This window comes from Erythrolamprus reginae, chromosome 2 (assembly GCF_031021105.1).
Source record: "Erythrolamprus reginae isolate rEryReg1 chromosome 2, rEryReg1.hap1, whole genome shotgun sequence".
Taxonomy (NCBI): Eukaryota; Metazoa; Chordata; class Lepidosauria; order Squamata; family Dipsadidae; genus Erythrolamprus; species Erythrolamprus reginae.
The window spans coordinates 289130395-289146332 of record NC_091951.1 but is presented as its reverse complement, the minus strand read 5'-3'; the positions used below and the strand labels follow the sequence as shown (position 1 = coordinate 289146332).

At 41.9% G+C, this 15938-nt stretch overlaps 1 protein-coding gene across 1 annotated transcript; it reads left to right on the top strand.

Moving 5' to 3' along the window:
- The first annotated feature begins 1740 nt into the window (after positions 1–1740).
- PHAX (phosphorylated adaptor for RNA export) lies at positions 1741–14101 on the top strand. Its single transcript, XM_070742843.1, has 5 exons — positions 1741–1972; positions 5000–5613; positions 5791–5911; positions 11685–11768; positions 13073–14101. Exons 1-5 carry the CDS (start codon positions 1868–1870, stop codon positions 13349–13351), a joined length of 1203 nt encoding a protein of 400 aa, XP_070598944.1. The 5' UTR covers positions 1741–1867; the 3' UTR covers positions 13352–14101.
- Positions 14102–15938: the final 1837 nt, after the last annotated feature.

Below are 15938 nucleotides of genomic sequence, written 5' to 3'. Positions count from 1 at the left end.
TTTCCAGTTTAATGTTGAGAGGTGGGCTTCAATGAGTTCGTAGTTCGCTTTTTTGAAATTGAATTTTGGTGTTGCATTATTTTGGTGGATCATAATGTGGCTTAGATTGAGACTGAGGTTTTACCCTTAGACTATTCACGGTTGACCTCTCCAGACTCCTAAGATGTCAGTAAGGGGTGTGCATAAGTGCACCAGCATGCCTTCCGTCCCGTCCTAATGTCTTTCTTATATTTTTACTTGCTCCATGTATATGAACTCTATTATTCCCAATGATTATTTCTTCTATATTATTCCTAATGTCTTTCCTTCTATTCTTCTATTGATGTATTTTACTATGATTATATCCTCTGAATCCTACATTATGCATTAGACAAAATAAATAAATAAATATTCCCCTACACAATTTAAATTAGTCATACCTTTCTTTGTTGTAACTATCCCTAGAAAGTGAGGGATTTGCGTTATTAATTAGTATACTGCCTCTTGAACCATTCTTTTCCTTTAGACCCAGTTTTATTTCTTGAAGGATCATTTACTTCCAAGATTAAACATGCAATTTGAACTCTTTTGTGGTCAGGTAATGGCATCAACTTGAACAGTCTTTGATTTTTGCTTAGAGGTTTTTCTGACAATACAGTATTTAATTATTCAGCATGACAAACACATGGGCTTATAGTGGTTCAAATATTAATGTCCAGTCCACCCAGCCATTCAAGGACAGGGTGGTCTATGCTGAAAAAATCAGACATTGGGCAGGTGTAAGTTCTTGATGGACATTTGGTCACAATGTTGCAGGTTGCCACTTAATGAGCCATGGTGGCACAGTGGTTGGAGTGCAGTACTGCTAGCTGCTTTTGCTGACTGCTGACTGTAATTCACCAATTCAAATCTCATCAGGCTCCAGGTTGACTAAGCTTTCCATCCTTCTGAAATGGATAAAATGAAGGCTCAGATTGTTGGGAACGATATGGTGACTCTGCAAACCGCTTAGAGAGGGCTATAAAACACTTTGAAGCTGTATATATAAGTGCTATTGCTATTGCTAATGTCCCAGCATTGTCTGAATTAATGAACCCCACAAAAGAAAAGCAGTCAAAGTATCAGGATTAGAACCTCACATAATTGCAACAGAAAAAATCACAAGGCCTTTTTCATAGTGTATGAATCTTACAAGGTCAATAAGGATTGGATGCAACTTGAAAGACATGACAGTATTTGTGATGTTACAGTATGACAGAAAAGGAAAATGATTTAAGTAAATCAGGAACATGTATTTAAATGATATACAGCGATTGCTATATTTTATGTTGTTCAGGCTAATTTTTCTTTTTTTTCTTAATTTCTTAAGGAAAAAGAAAAATTAACCTGAATATCATAAAATATATACTACTATATTTTATGCTGTAAATTCTTTTTGACAAAACCTGAAAATGCCCACCGCCCCCAAATCAATAACTCTTTGTCTACCAGTACAACACACGCATCACAATGTGTAAGTAGACATCTAAAAAAAATGGGCATGTCCTGCCGTGATTACAGTTTTAATATACAATGGCTGTTTTTCACCATCACCGTCCCTTCTTTCTTGTATCCTGAGAAAACAATCCCGGTATCCGAATTTTAAGATTTCTCAGCATAAAATACAGGTCTGGGGGGGAAAACGCGGGCAATTCAATATAGAAAACGGATGTACAGCCGCGGGGGTGGGGGATTAAAAGACTACAATTCCCACGAAGTTTCGAGAAGGAAGGGAGGAAATGCTCATTGTTCCGCCTGCAAGGCATTGTGGACTCTGTAGTTTTTCTTGGCCTTAAGGCCAGCGCTTCTCCCTTCGCGGCTCCTAGGGTAATTTGAGAGAGAGGGAAAGATGGCGTCGGAAGTTCCAAGAATGGAGCAGGACCAAGAAGAGGGAGAGATATCGGACTCGGACTGCGAAATGCCGGTCTCAGCTCCTTCCAGGAGTCCCCAACAGGTCTGGCAAACTCTTACCAGTTCTTCCTACAGGGTAAAGACTTAGGAGGAGAGAGCCGGTATTTTTCTCCACGGAGGTAAAACCGGCGAGCTTTGCAACACGTTAGGACGGTGAGGTTAGCATCTTGGGAGGAAGCTTGTAATCCGAGTCTTCCCGCTCTTATTTTGGCACCATCCCATTGGAAATGAATGTATAGGCTTCACACACACACACCCCACATACAAACACACAAGTTGTGGCTATTTCTTAGTGCATTGGCTCCTGCTGCAGTAACTGGACAGAAATAAATTATCTTTTTAACAGAACCTAATTCCGAGTCACAAGAGTTCAAATGTAATTATTATTTGCAAGATTCCCTGAATAGACGGGGCCAGTAATAGGACAGAGTTTGTTTTTTTCTGGGGATTGCAACCAGCAGACCCCATTTCAGGATCTATTTCTGAAGAGAAAAATATGGGGTTTTTTTCTCTTTATCCAGAAGTGTTATGTACTTCGGCCCATCTAGTTTTTTCCCCATCGTTGCTGTTACTTTTCAAATTGTAGTTAGGTGCTGTGGTTTGTTTCGTTTAAAGATTCGTGTTAGGAAAATGGATTTGTTTCTGCTGGGCGGGATCTGAGCTCTTTTCACTTTCGTTTCCGCTCTTTTTTGGCATCTTGGCTGAGGCATTGGGAAAACTTTCTAAAAATAGCCTGTGAGAGCAGAGTTTCTGTTTTGTTTTATTTTGCGCGCCCCCCCCAAATAAATGATAGATTTGCTCCAAGGTCCCCTAGTCTGTTTCATTATGGAAACTGAACTTCCTTTTACTTTATTTTTTTAAGCATTTTATGACTTCATTTTTATTCCAGATCCAACTATCTACTGATTTATGCTCTTTTTCTATCAGTTTTTTTTTGGGGGGGTGGGGGTGGGTATGATATCCAAATATCCTTCTGAAGAGATAATAACTTTAAATTGGATCTTCATGTTTAAAAGTATGCTAATTTTAGTCTATTAAATGGGGGGGGGAGAGAATAGTAGGTAGTACATGATAAGACTCATTCGCTTAAAAAGTATTCCCACAAATATTTAGTCTGGACCAATGGTTCCCAATCGTGTTTTGCCCATGTCCCACCTAAGCATCTCTAAAATCCTCATGTCCCTACTCCCCCATGACATATTAGTCTTACTATTCAAAAAGTGAACTCCTACTCATGTGAAGGAAGCCTAAAAGGCCATTAACTTGGTTTAAATAAGGTTCCAATTGCCCCTATTAAAAATCAAATTGCCCCAGTGTGGAGGGTGGGTCCTGCGTTGGAACCAGGGGTCCGATATACGCTATACGGAATCAGCAAAACTTATTATCTAACCCTGTGGACTTCATCATTAGTTTTCTAAAAATAAAATATATTATTTAGATGGGTTATTAGTGGGATATAAAATATAAAATTAGAGTGAAATATCACTCAAGCATAAGATTTTATATATAACAATTAAAATGCTACTGGCTCAGAAGTATAAACAGGACGTGCTGCTTGTAACAGTTCTAGCACCCTGCAGCTTTAGTAGGGTGTTTAATTCATTGTTTCAAGGTCTGTTTATTTATAGCACCAGAATTGTTCAGATTAAGACAGCCTCTAACAATTGTTAAATAATAAACTAACTCTAAAAGAAATGTCCTACTGTAACATGTTTTACTGACGATATATAAGTTCTGTATTGATTACTCAGGTAATTCATCTTCTAAAAGCTCTTGGTCAGATTGGCTCATTCTTCCATAGTTGGTGACATCAGCAGTTTGATTAAATTGTTTCTAACAGTAAAGCAAATTCTAGAAATTAAATTTATTTTCCCATATGCCATCTTTCTATTAAATATTACCTCATTGTTCCAAGTATACTAAATTAACTTTGTACATGCCAGCAGCTGCTAGGGTATTCTACTTTATACTGAAAAGTATATACAGTTCCGTAGATGAATGAAAAATTAATTTGTGGGAGTATGTCTTAAAATTGGGGTGTCAAACTCTATTCCATTGAGGGCCACATCAGGGTTGTATTTGTCTGGGAGGGGGGCAGGATGGGTGTGGCCAGGGTGGACGTGGTCAGCTCAACGTCTGTGGGAACCTGTGATGGCCCAATGAAAACTGGTTTCCAAGCTCTGTTTTCAGTTGTGACAGCCTCCTACGACCCTCAGTAAAGATGGAACTCTGGAGGGCCACATGCAGCCCCTTTGAGCTCTGTTTTCACTGGCAAAGGCACTGCAGATCAGTCCTTCATTGTTTATAAGGTGGCCCCATGTGCCTGATCTTGCTCCAGCTCTTGAGTTTGACACACCTGTCTTAAAATGTCTAAAATAACCCATAGTTGAAAAATAAAGCTGACATATAGTTTAACAAAGAAATCAATTTCTGGACTGTAGGTCTGTTTATGGGCTTATATCACATCTAAAATTTGAGTTTCTCTGAACATAAAAAATTAACATTTAAATAGAAAGTATTTTGTTAAATAATAATATCTCGCTAACTAAAGAATATAGGTTTTTAATTTTATTTTCATATTCTGCTGAGTAGTATGATTAATACACATACTTCATCTTGATCCACCTCTCTGAAGCTCCATTTTGAAATGTTCAGACTCTGTTTTTTAAAAGAAGAAAGAATAACTTTAGAGCACAGATATCAAACTCAAATATTCACTTCAAATATATTGCAAGGTTAAAAATATGGATTATTTTTATACACATAATTACTTTGGAAAAGGTAGAAAATACCCTGTTAAATTTTCTGTTGTACCTGTTGTACACTCTGCCTAAATTTCCCTTAATTGTTTTTGTGTGGTTCTCTGAATATTCTCCCCCAACATAAATGTCTGAAAACTATGGATTTCTAATTAATCCCTATTAAAATTTTAGCAGTTTTTCTCTAGGATTATATCTAGGGTACATGAAAAAAGGTAAAAATAGTGCAAGTGATTTTTTAAATGTTTGTTTGTTTATATTTCTGTGCTGCCCTTCTTCATAGACTCATGTACCGTACATTTATATTTCAGAATGATAACGGTAATCCAGCACTATCTTTTCCAAGCAGCAGTTCACAATCAGAAACAAGTGTTCCTTATCGGACAGTGAAAAGTATGGATTCAACCGATGAAAGTTTTTCAGATTCTGATGAAGAGAGTGGTCTATGGAAGCGGAAGCGACAAAAATGTTCAAACCTTCCTCCCCCCAAACCAGAGCTTATCCAGTTTCCTCCAAACGTTCACAAACAGATCCCTAAAAAGGTCAACAATGTATGGGGTGAAGTTTTGCAAAGACAGAATCAAGATGATGTGGCAAAAAACCTTGGGATTCTGTGGATGGATGGCAACCTGGACAAAAGTCGAGGATCAGAAACCTACAACTACATATTAGCAAAAGAGTTGCTGAAACAATCTGAATCAGAAGTAGTGAATACGTTAGACAAAGAGTTGGATGAATATATGCAAGATGATAAAAAGACACTATCAAAAGAGGAGGAGGAAGGGGTGAATAGACAAAATATTTGGAAACGGAAAAGGCCCGTAAAGGAAAGATTGGTTCAAAGAGAAGAAATGAATTATAAAGGGAGGTATGAAATTACAGAAGATGATCCTGAAGAAAAAGTGGCAGATGAAATTGCCTATCGGTAAGATTTTGATCTTTTATCTGAGAGATTTTAAACAAAACATATTTTAAAATAATAAAAGATAAGCACATTCCGGTTTTGAATTTGTAAAATTCAAATTTGTAATAACGGATTTGTTTTTGAAAATATTGTCACTCAAATTACATGGCAAATACAACATTTTTACCTTTCTTTCAGGCTTCATGAACCAAAGAAAGATCTAATGGTACGGGTAGTGAAAATCATTGGGAAAAAGAAATCAATTGAATTATTGATGAAAACATCTGAGGTGGAGCAAAATGGAGGTCTTTTAATCATGGTAAATAATTTGTCATGTAGTTTATAAGGATTGCAGCTTAACTAATACTAAAAAGATGGTATTTCCTTTCCTATAATTTTCCATCTTGCTGTCATTGTTACTACTGATAAATCACTTTATCATCCAATGAATACCTTTGTTGTTACCAATCAGATAGATCCCATTGAGGAGTCACTTTACCTACTAATTTCCTCCTTTCATATCCACAATCACTATCTTTATCAGATTAGATATACAGTGTTCCCTCGATTTTCACGGGGGATGCATTCCGAGACCACCCGCGAAAATCGAATTTCCGTGAAGTAGAGATGCGGAAGTAAATACACCATTTTTGGCTATGGACAGTATCACAAGCCATCCCTTAACACTCTAAACCCCTACATTACCATTTCCCATTCCCTTAACAACCATTTACTCATCATTATTACTGGTACTCACCGTTGAATGAGACTTAGCGATCCTGATATTTATAAACATAATTATTTATTAACAACAATTATTTTTTTTGTTATTTATTTGCAAAAATTATTAGTTTGGCGATGACGTATGATGTCATCAGGCAGGAAAAACCATGGTATAGGAAAAAACCCGCAAAGTATTTTTTAATTAATATTTTTTGAAAAACCGTGGTATAGGCTATTCGTGAAGTTCGAACCCACGAAAATCGAGGGGACACTACACCTATCAGATACTTTCTTTTGGCAATTCTACCTGCCTAAAAGCACAAAACATTCACATCAATCCTTTCTGAATTGAATTGAATTGAATTTATTTATTTATTTATTTAAATATTTATTTAAATATTTATTGGATTTATATGCTGCCCCTCTCTGAGGACTCGGGGCAGCTTACAACATATAAATTGCATTATTGGCTCATGTTATGATTACAGAGTAGTTATTAGTCAATGAGCCTTGATGCTGATGATGGTTAATTAATTAGTTTATTATTTACTTTTAATTCTCACTGGAAAAATGGCTTTAGTTTTGCAATAAATGGCTGGCTGAGGAATTCTGGAAGTTGAAGTCCACAAGTCTTAAGGTTGTCAAGGTCAGATACCCCTGACTTAATGTTTTATAATATTTGACCATAATTTGACAGATTGGTTGATGAAATACAATAGGTCAAATGATTACAGAGTTTGTAATATTCAGCTATAATACGTAGTTGTACTTCTTTCATGATGCTAAGAAGAGTACAAGTACAGTGATACCTCATCTTACGAATTTAATTGGTTCCGGGACGAGGTTCGTAAGGTGAAAAGTTCGTAAGATTAAACAATGTTTCCCATAGGAATCAATGGAAAAGCCAATAATGCGTGCAAGCTGAAAACTCACCCCTTTTGCCTCATTACTGCCGGCATTCAGATCATTCGGGGGTGGGTAGAGGAGAGGGGAGACGGGGGGGGGGGGAGAGACAGTTCAGGCTGCTTGGAGGGAGCCTCGTGGGTGGATTGGGTAGACAGTTACTGTCCGGCTGCAATGACTCGAAGGGAAGGGAGGGAAAAGGTTGGAGAAGCCCTTGCCAGATTCGCGCTGCGCTGCCACCTTCAACTTCAAGCAGAAACCTCTCTCTCTCTCTCTCCTTCCTCCCTCCTCCTCCTCTTCCTCCTCCTCCCGTATTCCGCCTCCCTCCCAGCCACATTCGCCTTCCTCCACCGCCAGCAGCATCCAGCTCCTCCTCTTCTCGCTTTACAAGATGACAGCTGGGCGGCGGCACGGAGGCTGGAGGCGGCGGGTGTGTGTGGAAGAGGTCCGTAGGAGAACTGGGGGGAGCTGCGGTGCCTAGACACCTGCCTGCAGCAAAGGCACCCCGCGACCACCACCTTTGCCCCCAGAGGAAAGACCCCAGCCCACGCCTGCTGCTTGCTCTCCTGGGGGGCCCTGCAAAGATCACCTTCAGGAGCTTCCCAGCCAGGTCCCTTCCACGGGGCGGTGGCCATGGCTCCCCCCAGTTCTCCCATGAATCTCTTCCACACACACCCGTCGCCCCCAGCCTCCGCGCCGCTGCCCGGCTGTTATTTTGTAGAGAAGCGAGGAGGAGGAGCTGGATGCTGGTGGTGGCGGAGGAAGGCGAATGCGGCCCAGAGGCTGGGAGGGAGGCGGAATACGGGAAGAGGAGGGAGGCAGCCTCCACGCTTTTCTTTCGGCGGAGGAGCTAAGTGGCCAGAGAAAGGAATCAATGTAAAAGCGCTGCTGGGCTGGGAACATCTTTGGCCAATTAGCTCCTCCGAAAGAAAAGCGTGGAGGCTGCCTCCCGTATACCACCTCCCTCCCAGCCTCCGGGCCGCATTTGCCTTCCTCCCGCCCGCAGCCGACTGACCGTGGGCTCCTTCCCGAGCTCAGAGAGCTTCCTGGGCATGAAAGCTCACGAATGCAACAGGAGCGAAAGCCAGTGCTGCGACGACTACCAGGCGGCGCTCCAGAGCCTCTGTGGCATGTTAAAGACTGCCTCCTGCCTGCCCCTGCTCTTCTGCCGGCCACGGGCGATGAGTGGGACAGAGGGGCGGGGTTAAATCTCCTTCGGTTGCTGGGGAGCTGCGCGGCTTTGCCTTTTGGCTGGGAGGGCAGGTGAAGCGCCGGACCTCCTGCCTTCTCCCCCCCAGCCAAAACCCCAAATGTCTCCGCTGTAGCAGCTGCTGCAAGAGGCTTCCCCGCCCTTCGCCCGTGGCCGCCAGAAGAGCGCGTTTGCCCGGCAGGAGGTGAAGAGTGCTTTGCCCAGTGCTTTGCCTCCCGCCGGGCAAGAACGCTCTTCTGCCAGCCACGGGCGAAAATACCTCTAATTATTTATAAAGCTAATAAATAGCTAGATAGTAAACATTAGTATTCCAATTCAGGATCCATACGTTTCTTGGATATCACTACTTTGATTTTATACACATTAAAAGTTTCAGCATCAAATTAAATGTGAGAAGTGTCATTTTTGACACTGTCTTCATGAATTTTGATTGTGGGAAAAATAAAAAAAATGTATTTACATGAGGAAAAGAATTAGAAAGATTAGTTTTCAGAAAATATGTAAATTACAGGAAGGAGCGATAATCTGTACATTTCCCTTTTGGATTGAGGTTTCAGCCAGTCCTCATGAAGGGATGTATGAATAATTTTTCACTCAAAATCTCATTCCCAGCTATAATGGATTCTTGAGAGGCTGTCTGAAGGAAGTCTGCACAATTGGAAAAGAAGCCCAAGCAGAAAGACACATTTCCAAACATAATTTTTAATCTCTCCAAAAGAATAGGAAAAACAATGATATAATTTGTTGTTGTGGTTTTTTTTTGGGGGGGGGGTGTCTTACCAGCTCTTGTTTTAAAATACAAGTACTGTTTTCATAATTTTTGGAAAGCTAGAAAAATAAATAGCATTGTAACCAGTGTTCCCTCTAATTTTTTTTCGGGGTGAGCGGAAAAGTATAGTGTCTGAGCGGCAGTCCCTTTGGCACTGGGCGGCATATAAGTATAAATAAATAAATTAAGTAAGTAAGTAAGTAAGTGTGGGCATGCGCTATCACACATGAGCAAGTTCTTGCATCCATAATTCTATCCTTTCTATGTCTTTCTCCCTCTTTCCTCCCTCCCACTTTCCTTTCTATCTCTCCCTCCCTCTTTTCTTTTCTTTCTATCTTTCCCTCCCTCTTTCCTTTCTATCTCTCCCTCCCTCTTTCCTTTCTATCTTTCTTTCCCCCTTTCTCCAAGCCCTTCCTTTTCCCTCTCCCTAACTACCCCCTTCCCCCTCCTTTCTATCTCTCCCTCCCCCTTTCTCTCTCCCTTCCTTCATCTTTCATTCCCTCTCTCTCCATCCCTCTTCCTTTCTCTCTTCCTCCCTTCCTCTCTTTTTTGTTCTTTCTCTCTTCCTCCTTCCCTCCCTCTATGTCTTTCCCTCCCCCTCCTTCCCCCCTCTCTTTCTCTCTCTCTTGCTTTCTTTCCCTGTCTTTCTCTCTTGCTTGCTTTCTCACTTTCTTTCTCATTCTCTCTCCCCTCCTTTCTCTCTCTCTCTCTTTCTCGTTCACCACACCAGCAACAGAGAGAAAAAGAGAGAGAGATGGAGAGAGTGGAGGGCGCCGTTGTCTTCACCTCTACCCGGCGGCTCTGCAGTGAAGAGGAAGCAGCCGCGCACCGCCTCCCGGGAGCCCGGCCGACTTTTGGAGCCGTTTTGTTTTTGGCCGCGCGGAGGCGAAGACACGGCGCCCGGCCAAGCTCCGCCTCCCGGGAGCCCAGCCGACTTTTGGAGCCGTTTTGTTTTCAGCTGGGCTCCCGGGAGGCGGAGCGTGGCTGGGCACTGTGTCTTCGTCTCCGCGCGCCGCCTCCGCCCGGCCGAAAACAAAACGGCTCCAAAAGTCGGCCGGGCGCCGTGTCTTCGCCTCTGTGCGGCTCTGCAGCGAAGAGGAAGTAGCCGCGCACTGCCTCCCGGTAGCCCGGCCGACTTTTGGAGCCGTTTTGTTTTCGGCCGGGCGGAGGCGGCGCGCGGAGGTGAAGACACGGCGCCCGGCCAAGCTCCGCCTCCCGGTATCCCAGCCGACTTTTGGAGCCGTTTTGTTTTCAGCTGGGCTCCCGGGAGGAGGAGCATGGCCGGGCGCCGTGTTGCAGCGGAGGAGAAAGAGAGGCGGAGCGGGCGGGCGGGCGGCCAGGTGTTCGGGGGGCAGCCGGCGCGCGCTCCCCAAATCTCTCTGCCAGCCCACCCGCCCGGAACATTCAAAATAAGAAAACCCTTCGCTCTTACTTTGAATGTTCCGGGCGGGCGCGCAGGCAGGGAGATGGGAAGAGCGTGCGCCGGCCCGCGCGCCCGCCAGCCTCCGGAGAACGCCTGCTCCTCCCCCCTCTCTTGCAGCGGAGGAGAAAGAGAGGCCGGGCGGGTGGGGGGGCAGGGCCGAGAGGCCAGGAGCACGAGGGGGCCGGAGGCACCATGGAGAGGCAGGTGTGGCCGCGGCTCCCTTTTACTGCCTGCGCCTCCCCGCCCGCCCGCCCGCCCCCCCCCCCCGCGGGCTGGCAGGGGGATGAGGACTGCGCGCCCGAGGAAAAAGGTGCACGCGGGGGTATTTTGGAGCACGAACGCGCGCGCACGTGCGCAGCTTACAGGGAACGGTGATTGTAACACATCACTATCTTGCCAGACACCTTCAGGAGAAACAAAAGCCAGCTACACTGACTTCCGATCCATCTCCGGACACAATTTAAGGTGTTGGTTATCACCTATAAAGCCCTACATGGCTTAGGGCCAAATTACTTATGGGACCGTCTTCTACCTCACCTGTCCCAGCGGCCGATTAGATTGCACAGAGTTGGCCTTCACCACGTCCTGTCAGCCAAGCAATGCCGACTCGTGGGACCATGGGAAAGGGCCTTCTCTCTGGCAACTCTGGTCCTCTGAAATCAACTCCCCCTAGAAATTTGTATCACCCCCATCCTCCTGGCCTTCCAAAAGGCTTTAAAAACATGCCTATGCCAGCAGGCCTGGGGGCATTGAGCAACAACACTCTGCTCCGGCAAGTAGTATGAGTGAATGTTATTTTTAATATTGGGGTTTAATATTTTGTATTTGGGGTTATTGTTATACGGCACCCCGAGTCCGTCAGGAGAGGGGCAGCTTATAAAAATGAATGAATGAGATAGGGAAAGACTATAATCTCAACTGATTTGCTACTTTATAAAGCCCTGTTAACATTTGCATTCTGTATTCTCATTGTACCTCAGATATATATTGAGATTTCAAGGAACAAAACATTTGATGTGTTTTACTATTGCTACTTTTAAAAGGTTTATTTTTTCATCATTCAGGATGGTTCTAGAAGAAGAACTCCAGGTGGAGTTTATATATATTTGTTGAAACACACACGTGGCATAACCAGTGAACAAGTCAAGGTAAATATTAATTTCTACATTGCAATTTGCTACATAGCTTTATACAGCTTAAAAAATCCCTTTTTTAAATACAATATTCTGGCTCTCTTTTCTCACATTCCTTTATGCATTTAATGAAATAGAGGTAGTCCTCGATTTATGGCCACAATTCAGCCCAAAATCTCTCTTGCTAAGCAAGTCAATCGTTAAGTGAATTTTGCCCCATTTTATGAACATTCTTGCCACAGCTGTTAAATGAATCACTACAGTTGTTAAGTTAGTAACAAGGTTATTAAGTCAATCTGGCTTCTCCATAGACTTTGCTTGTCAGAAAGTCACAAAGGGGATTACATGACCCCATAAAACTGGCAAACATTTGTTGCCATTCCCATGGTCACATGATCAAAACTTGGACTCTTGGCTACTGGCAAATTTTGACTTTGTGACCATGGGAATGCTGCAACAGTCCTAAGTGTAAAAAATGATCATAAGTCACTTTTTCAGTGCCACTGTCACTTTAGATCAGACGTGGGCAAGGGGCGGACTGTGGGCCACATCAAGCCCACCCACTATCTGTGGCCACGCAGGCAAAAGCCAAATACCACATGGGGTTTTCCACACCTGCGCAGTGGAGCCGGAGCAGTTTCTTCCCGGCCAACAGCTGATCTGCCTCAGGGCGAACTTCTGCACCCCGCCATGTGCCGGGGGGGAGGAAGCTGCCACGAGTTTAAAGAGAAAGGCGGAGGGAGGGCAAGGCAAGAGTTCCGTTTTGTGCAGCACCGCTGTTTGTGTGTGTATATCCTGTGGGGAAAAGGGGCGGTCACTCCCGTTGCTTGGTGACAGCGTTGCCCAAACCAGAGCTCTTGCCTCTGCCTCTCTCCGCTTTTCTTTTTAAAGCTCGCACTCAGCCTCCTCCCCCAAGAGGCACATGGCCCCTCCCCAAAGAAAACGGCTCTTTGCCTGCCATCGCAGTCGCACTCCCCACCTGAAATTAAGGTGAGAGAAATGAGAGCAAAAAGGGAGGAGAAACAAATGAGAGAGAGAAGAGGGAAGAAGAAATACACAGAAATAAGAGAGACCTGGAGGGAAAGAATGAGAGAGAGGGAAAAGAGAGAGAAAGAAAGAGAGGGAGGGAAAGAGAAGTGGAGAGGAAGGAAGGAGAAATAGGGGAACAAGGAAGGAGAAAGAATGAAATGAATGGAGGGACAGGAGAAGGAAGGACTTTTTGGGGGGTAGTTCTAAAAGTTAGGACAGTTGGTGCTTTGTGAAAGCTGCTTTTGTCTGATTGCTTCTCACTTCATGGAGTATTAACATTCTCTTTAAAGGAAATCTTCTTTATTGAAAATCAAAAGGAGCATGAGAGCAAATGTGCTGCAAAGAAGAGGAGATTTCAAGTGCTGGGCAAAAAGATGAAGCAAGCTATTAAAGGACTTAATCTTCAGGAATACGACGATGCCTCCCGCGAGACTTTTGCGAGTGACACAAATGAAGCCCTGGCTTCTCTGGATGACTTGCAAGAAGGACATGGGGAAATAAAACTTGATGTAGAGCATGTTTTTGAACCAGATGAAGGCTGTAGTATCTTTTATGAAGAAGATACTTGAGGAATCAAAATCTTTGTGATGTGTATATTAATGGTCAATTTAAGATTATTTCTTTTCATTAGTTGCAATAGTGCCTATTATGTGAATCAGTCACATACTGAAAAGGACCATTTTATTTCTTACAGTTGATGTTTAAGTTTTCAGTTTGCTCCAGATCACGAACACTCTACATCTTCATTTAGTTCATTATTTCAACAGACACTTAACATCTAACGCACATTCTTTCATCTCACGGTTAGTTTTAACATTGGGGGGAGGGGGGGGAGACTGAATGCTCTCATTCCAAAAATAAAATCTGTGTATGAAACTGAATATAACTGCATGGAAACACTATTTCATTTCACTAATAGTAATATAAACAAATATCACTCTGACAAATACTCTGGGATGGAAGACTTATTGATTGTTATTTTCATGCTAAATTTTGGAACAAGTTTTGCCTATGTGCCAGATTGATATTCAGTCTGCTTGCAAGATTTTATAGATGGAACAATAAGGAATATAATGCAGCCATTTCAAATGTGTTTTTTTTATTTGGATGCCCTTCAGAGTTGAAAAGGTTACTTCTAATGTATTGTCCAGTTTGTGTTCTGTTTTAATGATAGAACTTGAGGTTTTGTTTCTATAATACCAAGTAATAAATACAACACATTGCATGAATCGAGAACTTCTATTTCAGCTTATATTGACCATTTTCCGAGAAAATAATATAAATTTTAAATAATTAAAACAAACTTCTCTTTTACAGTTCTTTGGTTTCAGTTTCTTATACCTGAGTTTTGAGCTAACAATCCTGTATCAAATTAGACCACTTAGTTTGTTAGAGATATCAGAGATCTGAAGAATATCTCAGTCTGAATTTAGCCAGCATAACTGGGTACAGAACTTGTCTCAGTTTCACATTTTGTTTTGAAATTAATAATTCTGAAAATGGAAGTAGGCAATTAGATTCAATCTCCATTATTATGTCTATTCATTACTACCATCTTAAAAGAACAAAAAAGTTAAGAAATCAAGCAGTACGTTTGTATGAAACGGCAGTAGATTTACATATCTTAAGTCTAAGGTTTCACAAGATTAGAGTGGAGATTGTAAATCTGATTTTATTTTCATTTATATTTTGTAAAATAAATACAATTATTTTCTTTTAAGATATTTATTCAATTTGCTTTTGGGAGGGATTTTTTAGGGAGGGATTTTTAGGATTTCCAATTGGCCTTTTAAAAAAATGAAAGTGGTGGGATAGTAAAACTGTTGCTTAGGTTATTCTGTCAATATATCAAACTTCAACACTGGTAGTTAAATCCTGGAAGAGCAACAGCTTCTTTCAGTTATATACATTTCTCTGTGTTAATTTTTTAGTTCAAAGTTACACAATGATTTCAGTGACTTTATTGTGGAAAAAGGAGGTGCTCCTGAGCAAAAACATTTTTGTATATTTAAAGCACTTTCCCGCTAGACTGCCTGTAGCAAAGTTATATTTTCCTCCTAAGTCTTCCTTTATTATCACAAGGAAGCCATGCTGCCTTGGAATGATTTAATCCATTTTTAGTTATTGTTATGATGTTTAAAAGTTTTTTAAAAAAAAAAAAATTGGTAGAGAGGTAGAGCTGTTCCTGTTAGATTGTTATTCGTCAATCGTGTATTTTTCCTTTCATGTTCATATTTGTTACTGATATATGAATCCTTTGAGGAAGAAATAAGTTTTAAATTATTTTATCAATCACTAGAGAAACTACAGATAGTCTTTGACTTACAACATTACATTTTTTTAGTGACTGTTCGAAATTTACAATGGCACTAACTTATGAAAAACTTGACATGACTATTTTTCACACGATCATTGCAGCATTCACACATGATCAGAATTCATATGCTTGGCAACAGGAATGTATTTATGACAGTTCCAGTGTTCTGGGTCATGTCATCACCTTTTGTGACCTAACAAGCAAAGTCAAAGGAGAAGTCAAATTCACTGAACTGTGCTGCTATCTTGACAGTGGAGTGATTCACTTAACAATTGTGGCAAGAAAGATTGGAAGATGGGACAAAACTCACGTAACTGTCTCACTTAGCAATGGACATTTGGGGTTCAATTGTAAGTTGAGGACTGCCTCTACAAGCAGATTTGGCCTACCCAAACTCCTAGCCTCTGATGGCCTTAGATACAGAATCACTATCTTCAATATTCATGTCACATAGTCAATTCCTATCATGAGTAAAATATTCCATGTTTCATCCCAACATCCAGTAAAGGGCTGCAAAATTTCTTACTACCGTACTGTGGGTATGGCTTGTCAACCATATGACCAGGTGGGAGTGGCATGATCATGGGATGAGGGGTGGCTTAAAGGTCATGTGACTGGCTTAAATGTGGCCAACGGGTCACTGATGTCAAGGGTTTGGGCTAGGGCTAGAGTGCCTGGCCTCTCCTCACCTCAAAGAGATACAACTTCCCTATCTATATACTATTACTGAACATCCAAAATATACTATTTAATTCTATGTATATATGCCATATGCGTACATACATATTACACACAGGCACACAAAAATATACACATTATCTGCTATATAAACTGTATGT

What these genes read in the sequence shown, in the direction of transcription:
- PHAX (XM_070742843.1), top strand. Translation starts at nt 1,868, where the DNA reads ATGGCGTCGGAAGTTCCAAGAATGGAGCAGGACCAAGAAGAGGGAGAG. An exon ending in GCAGATGAAATTGCCTATCG is followed by an intron (nt 5,614 to 5,790) that starts GTAAGATTTTGA and finishes CCTTTCTTTCAG; the next exon opens with GCTTCATGAACCAAAGAAAG. An exon ending in ATGGAGGTCTTTTAATCATG is followed by an intron (nt 5,912 to 11,684) that starts GTAAATAATTTG and finishes TTCATCATTCAG; the next exon opens with GATGGTTCTAGAAGAAGAAC.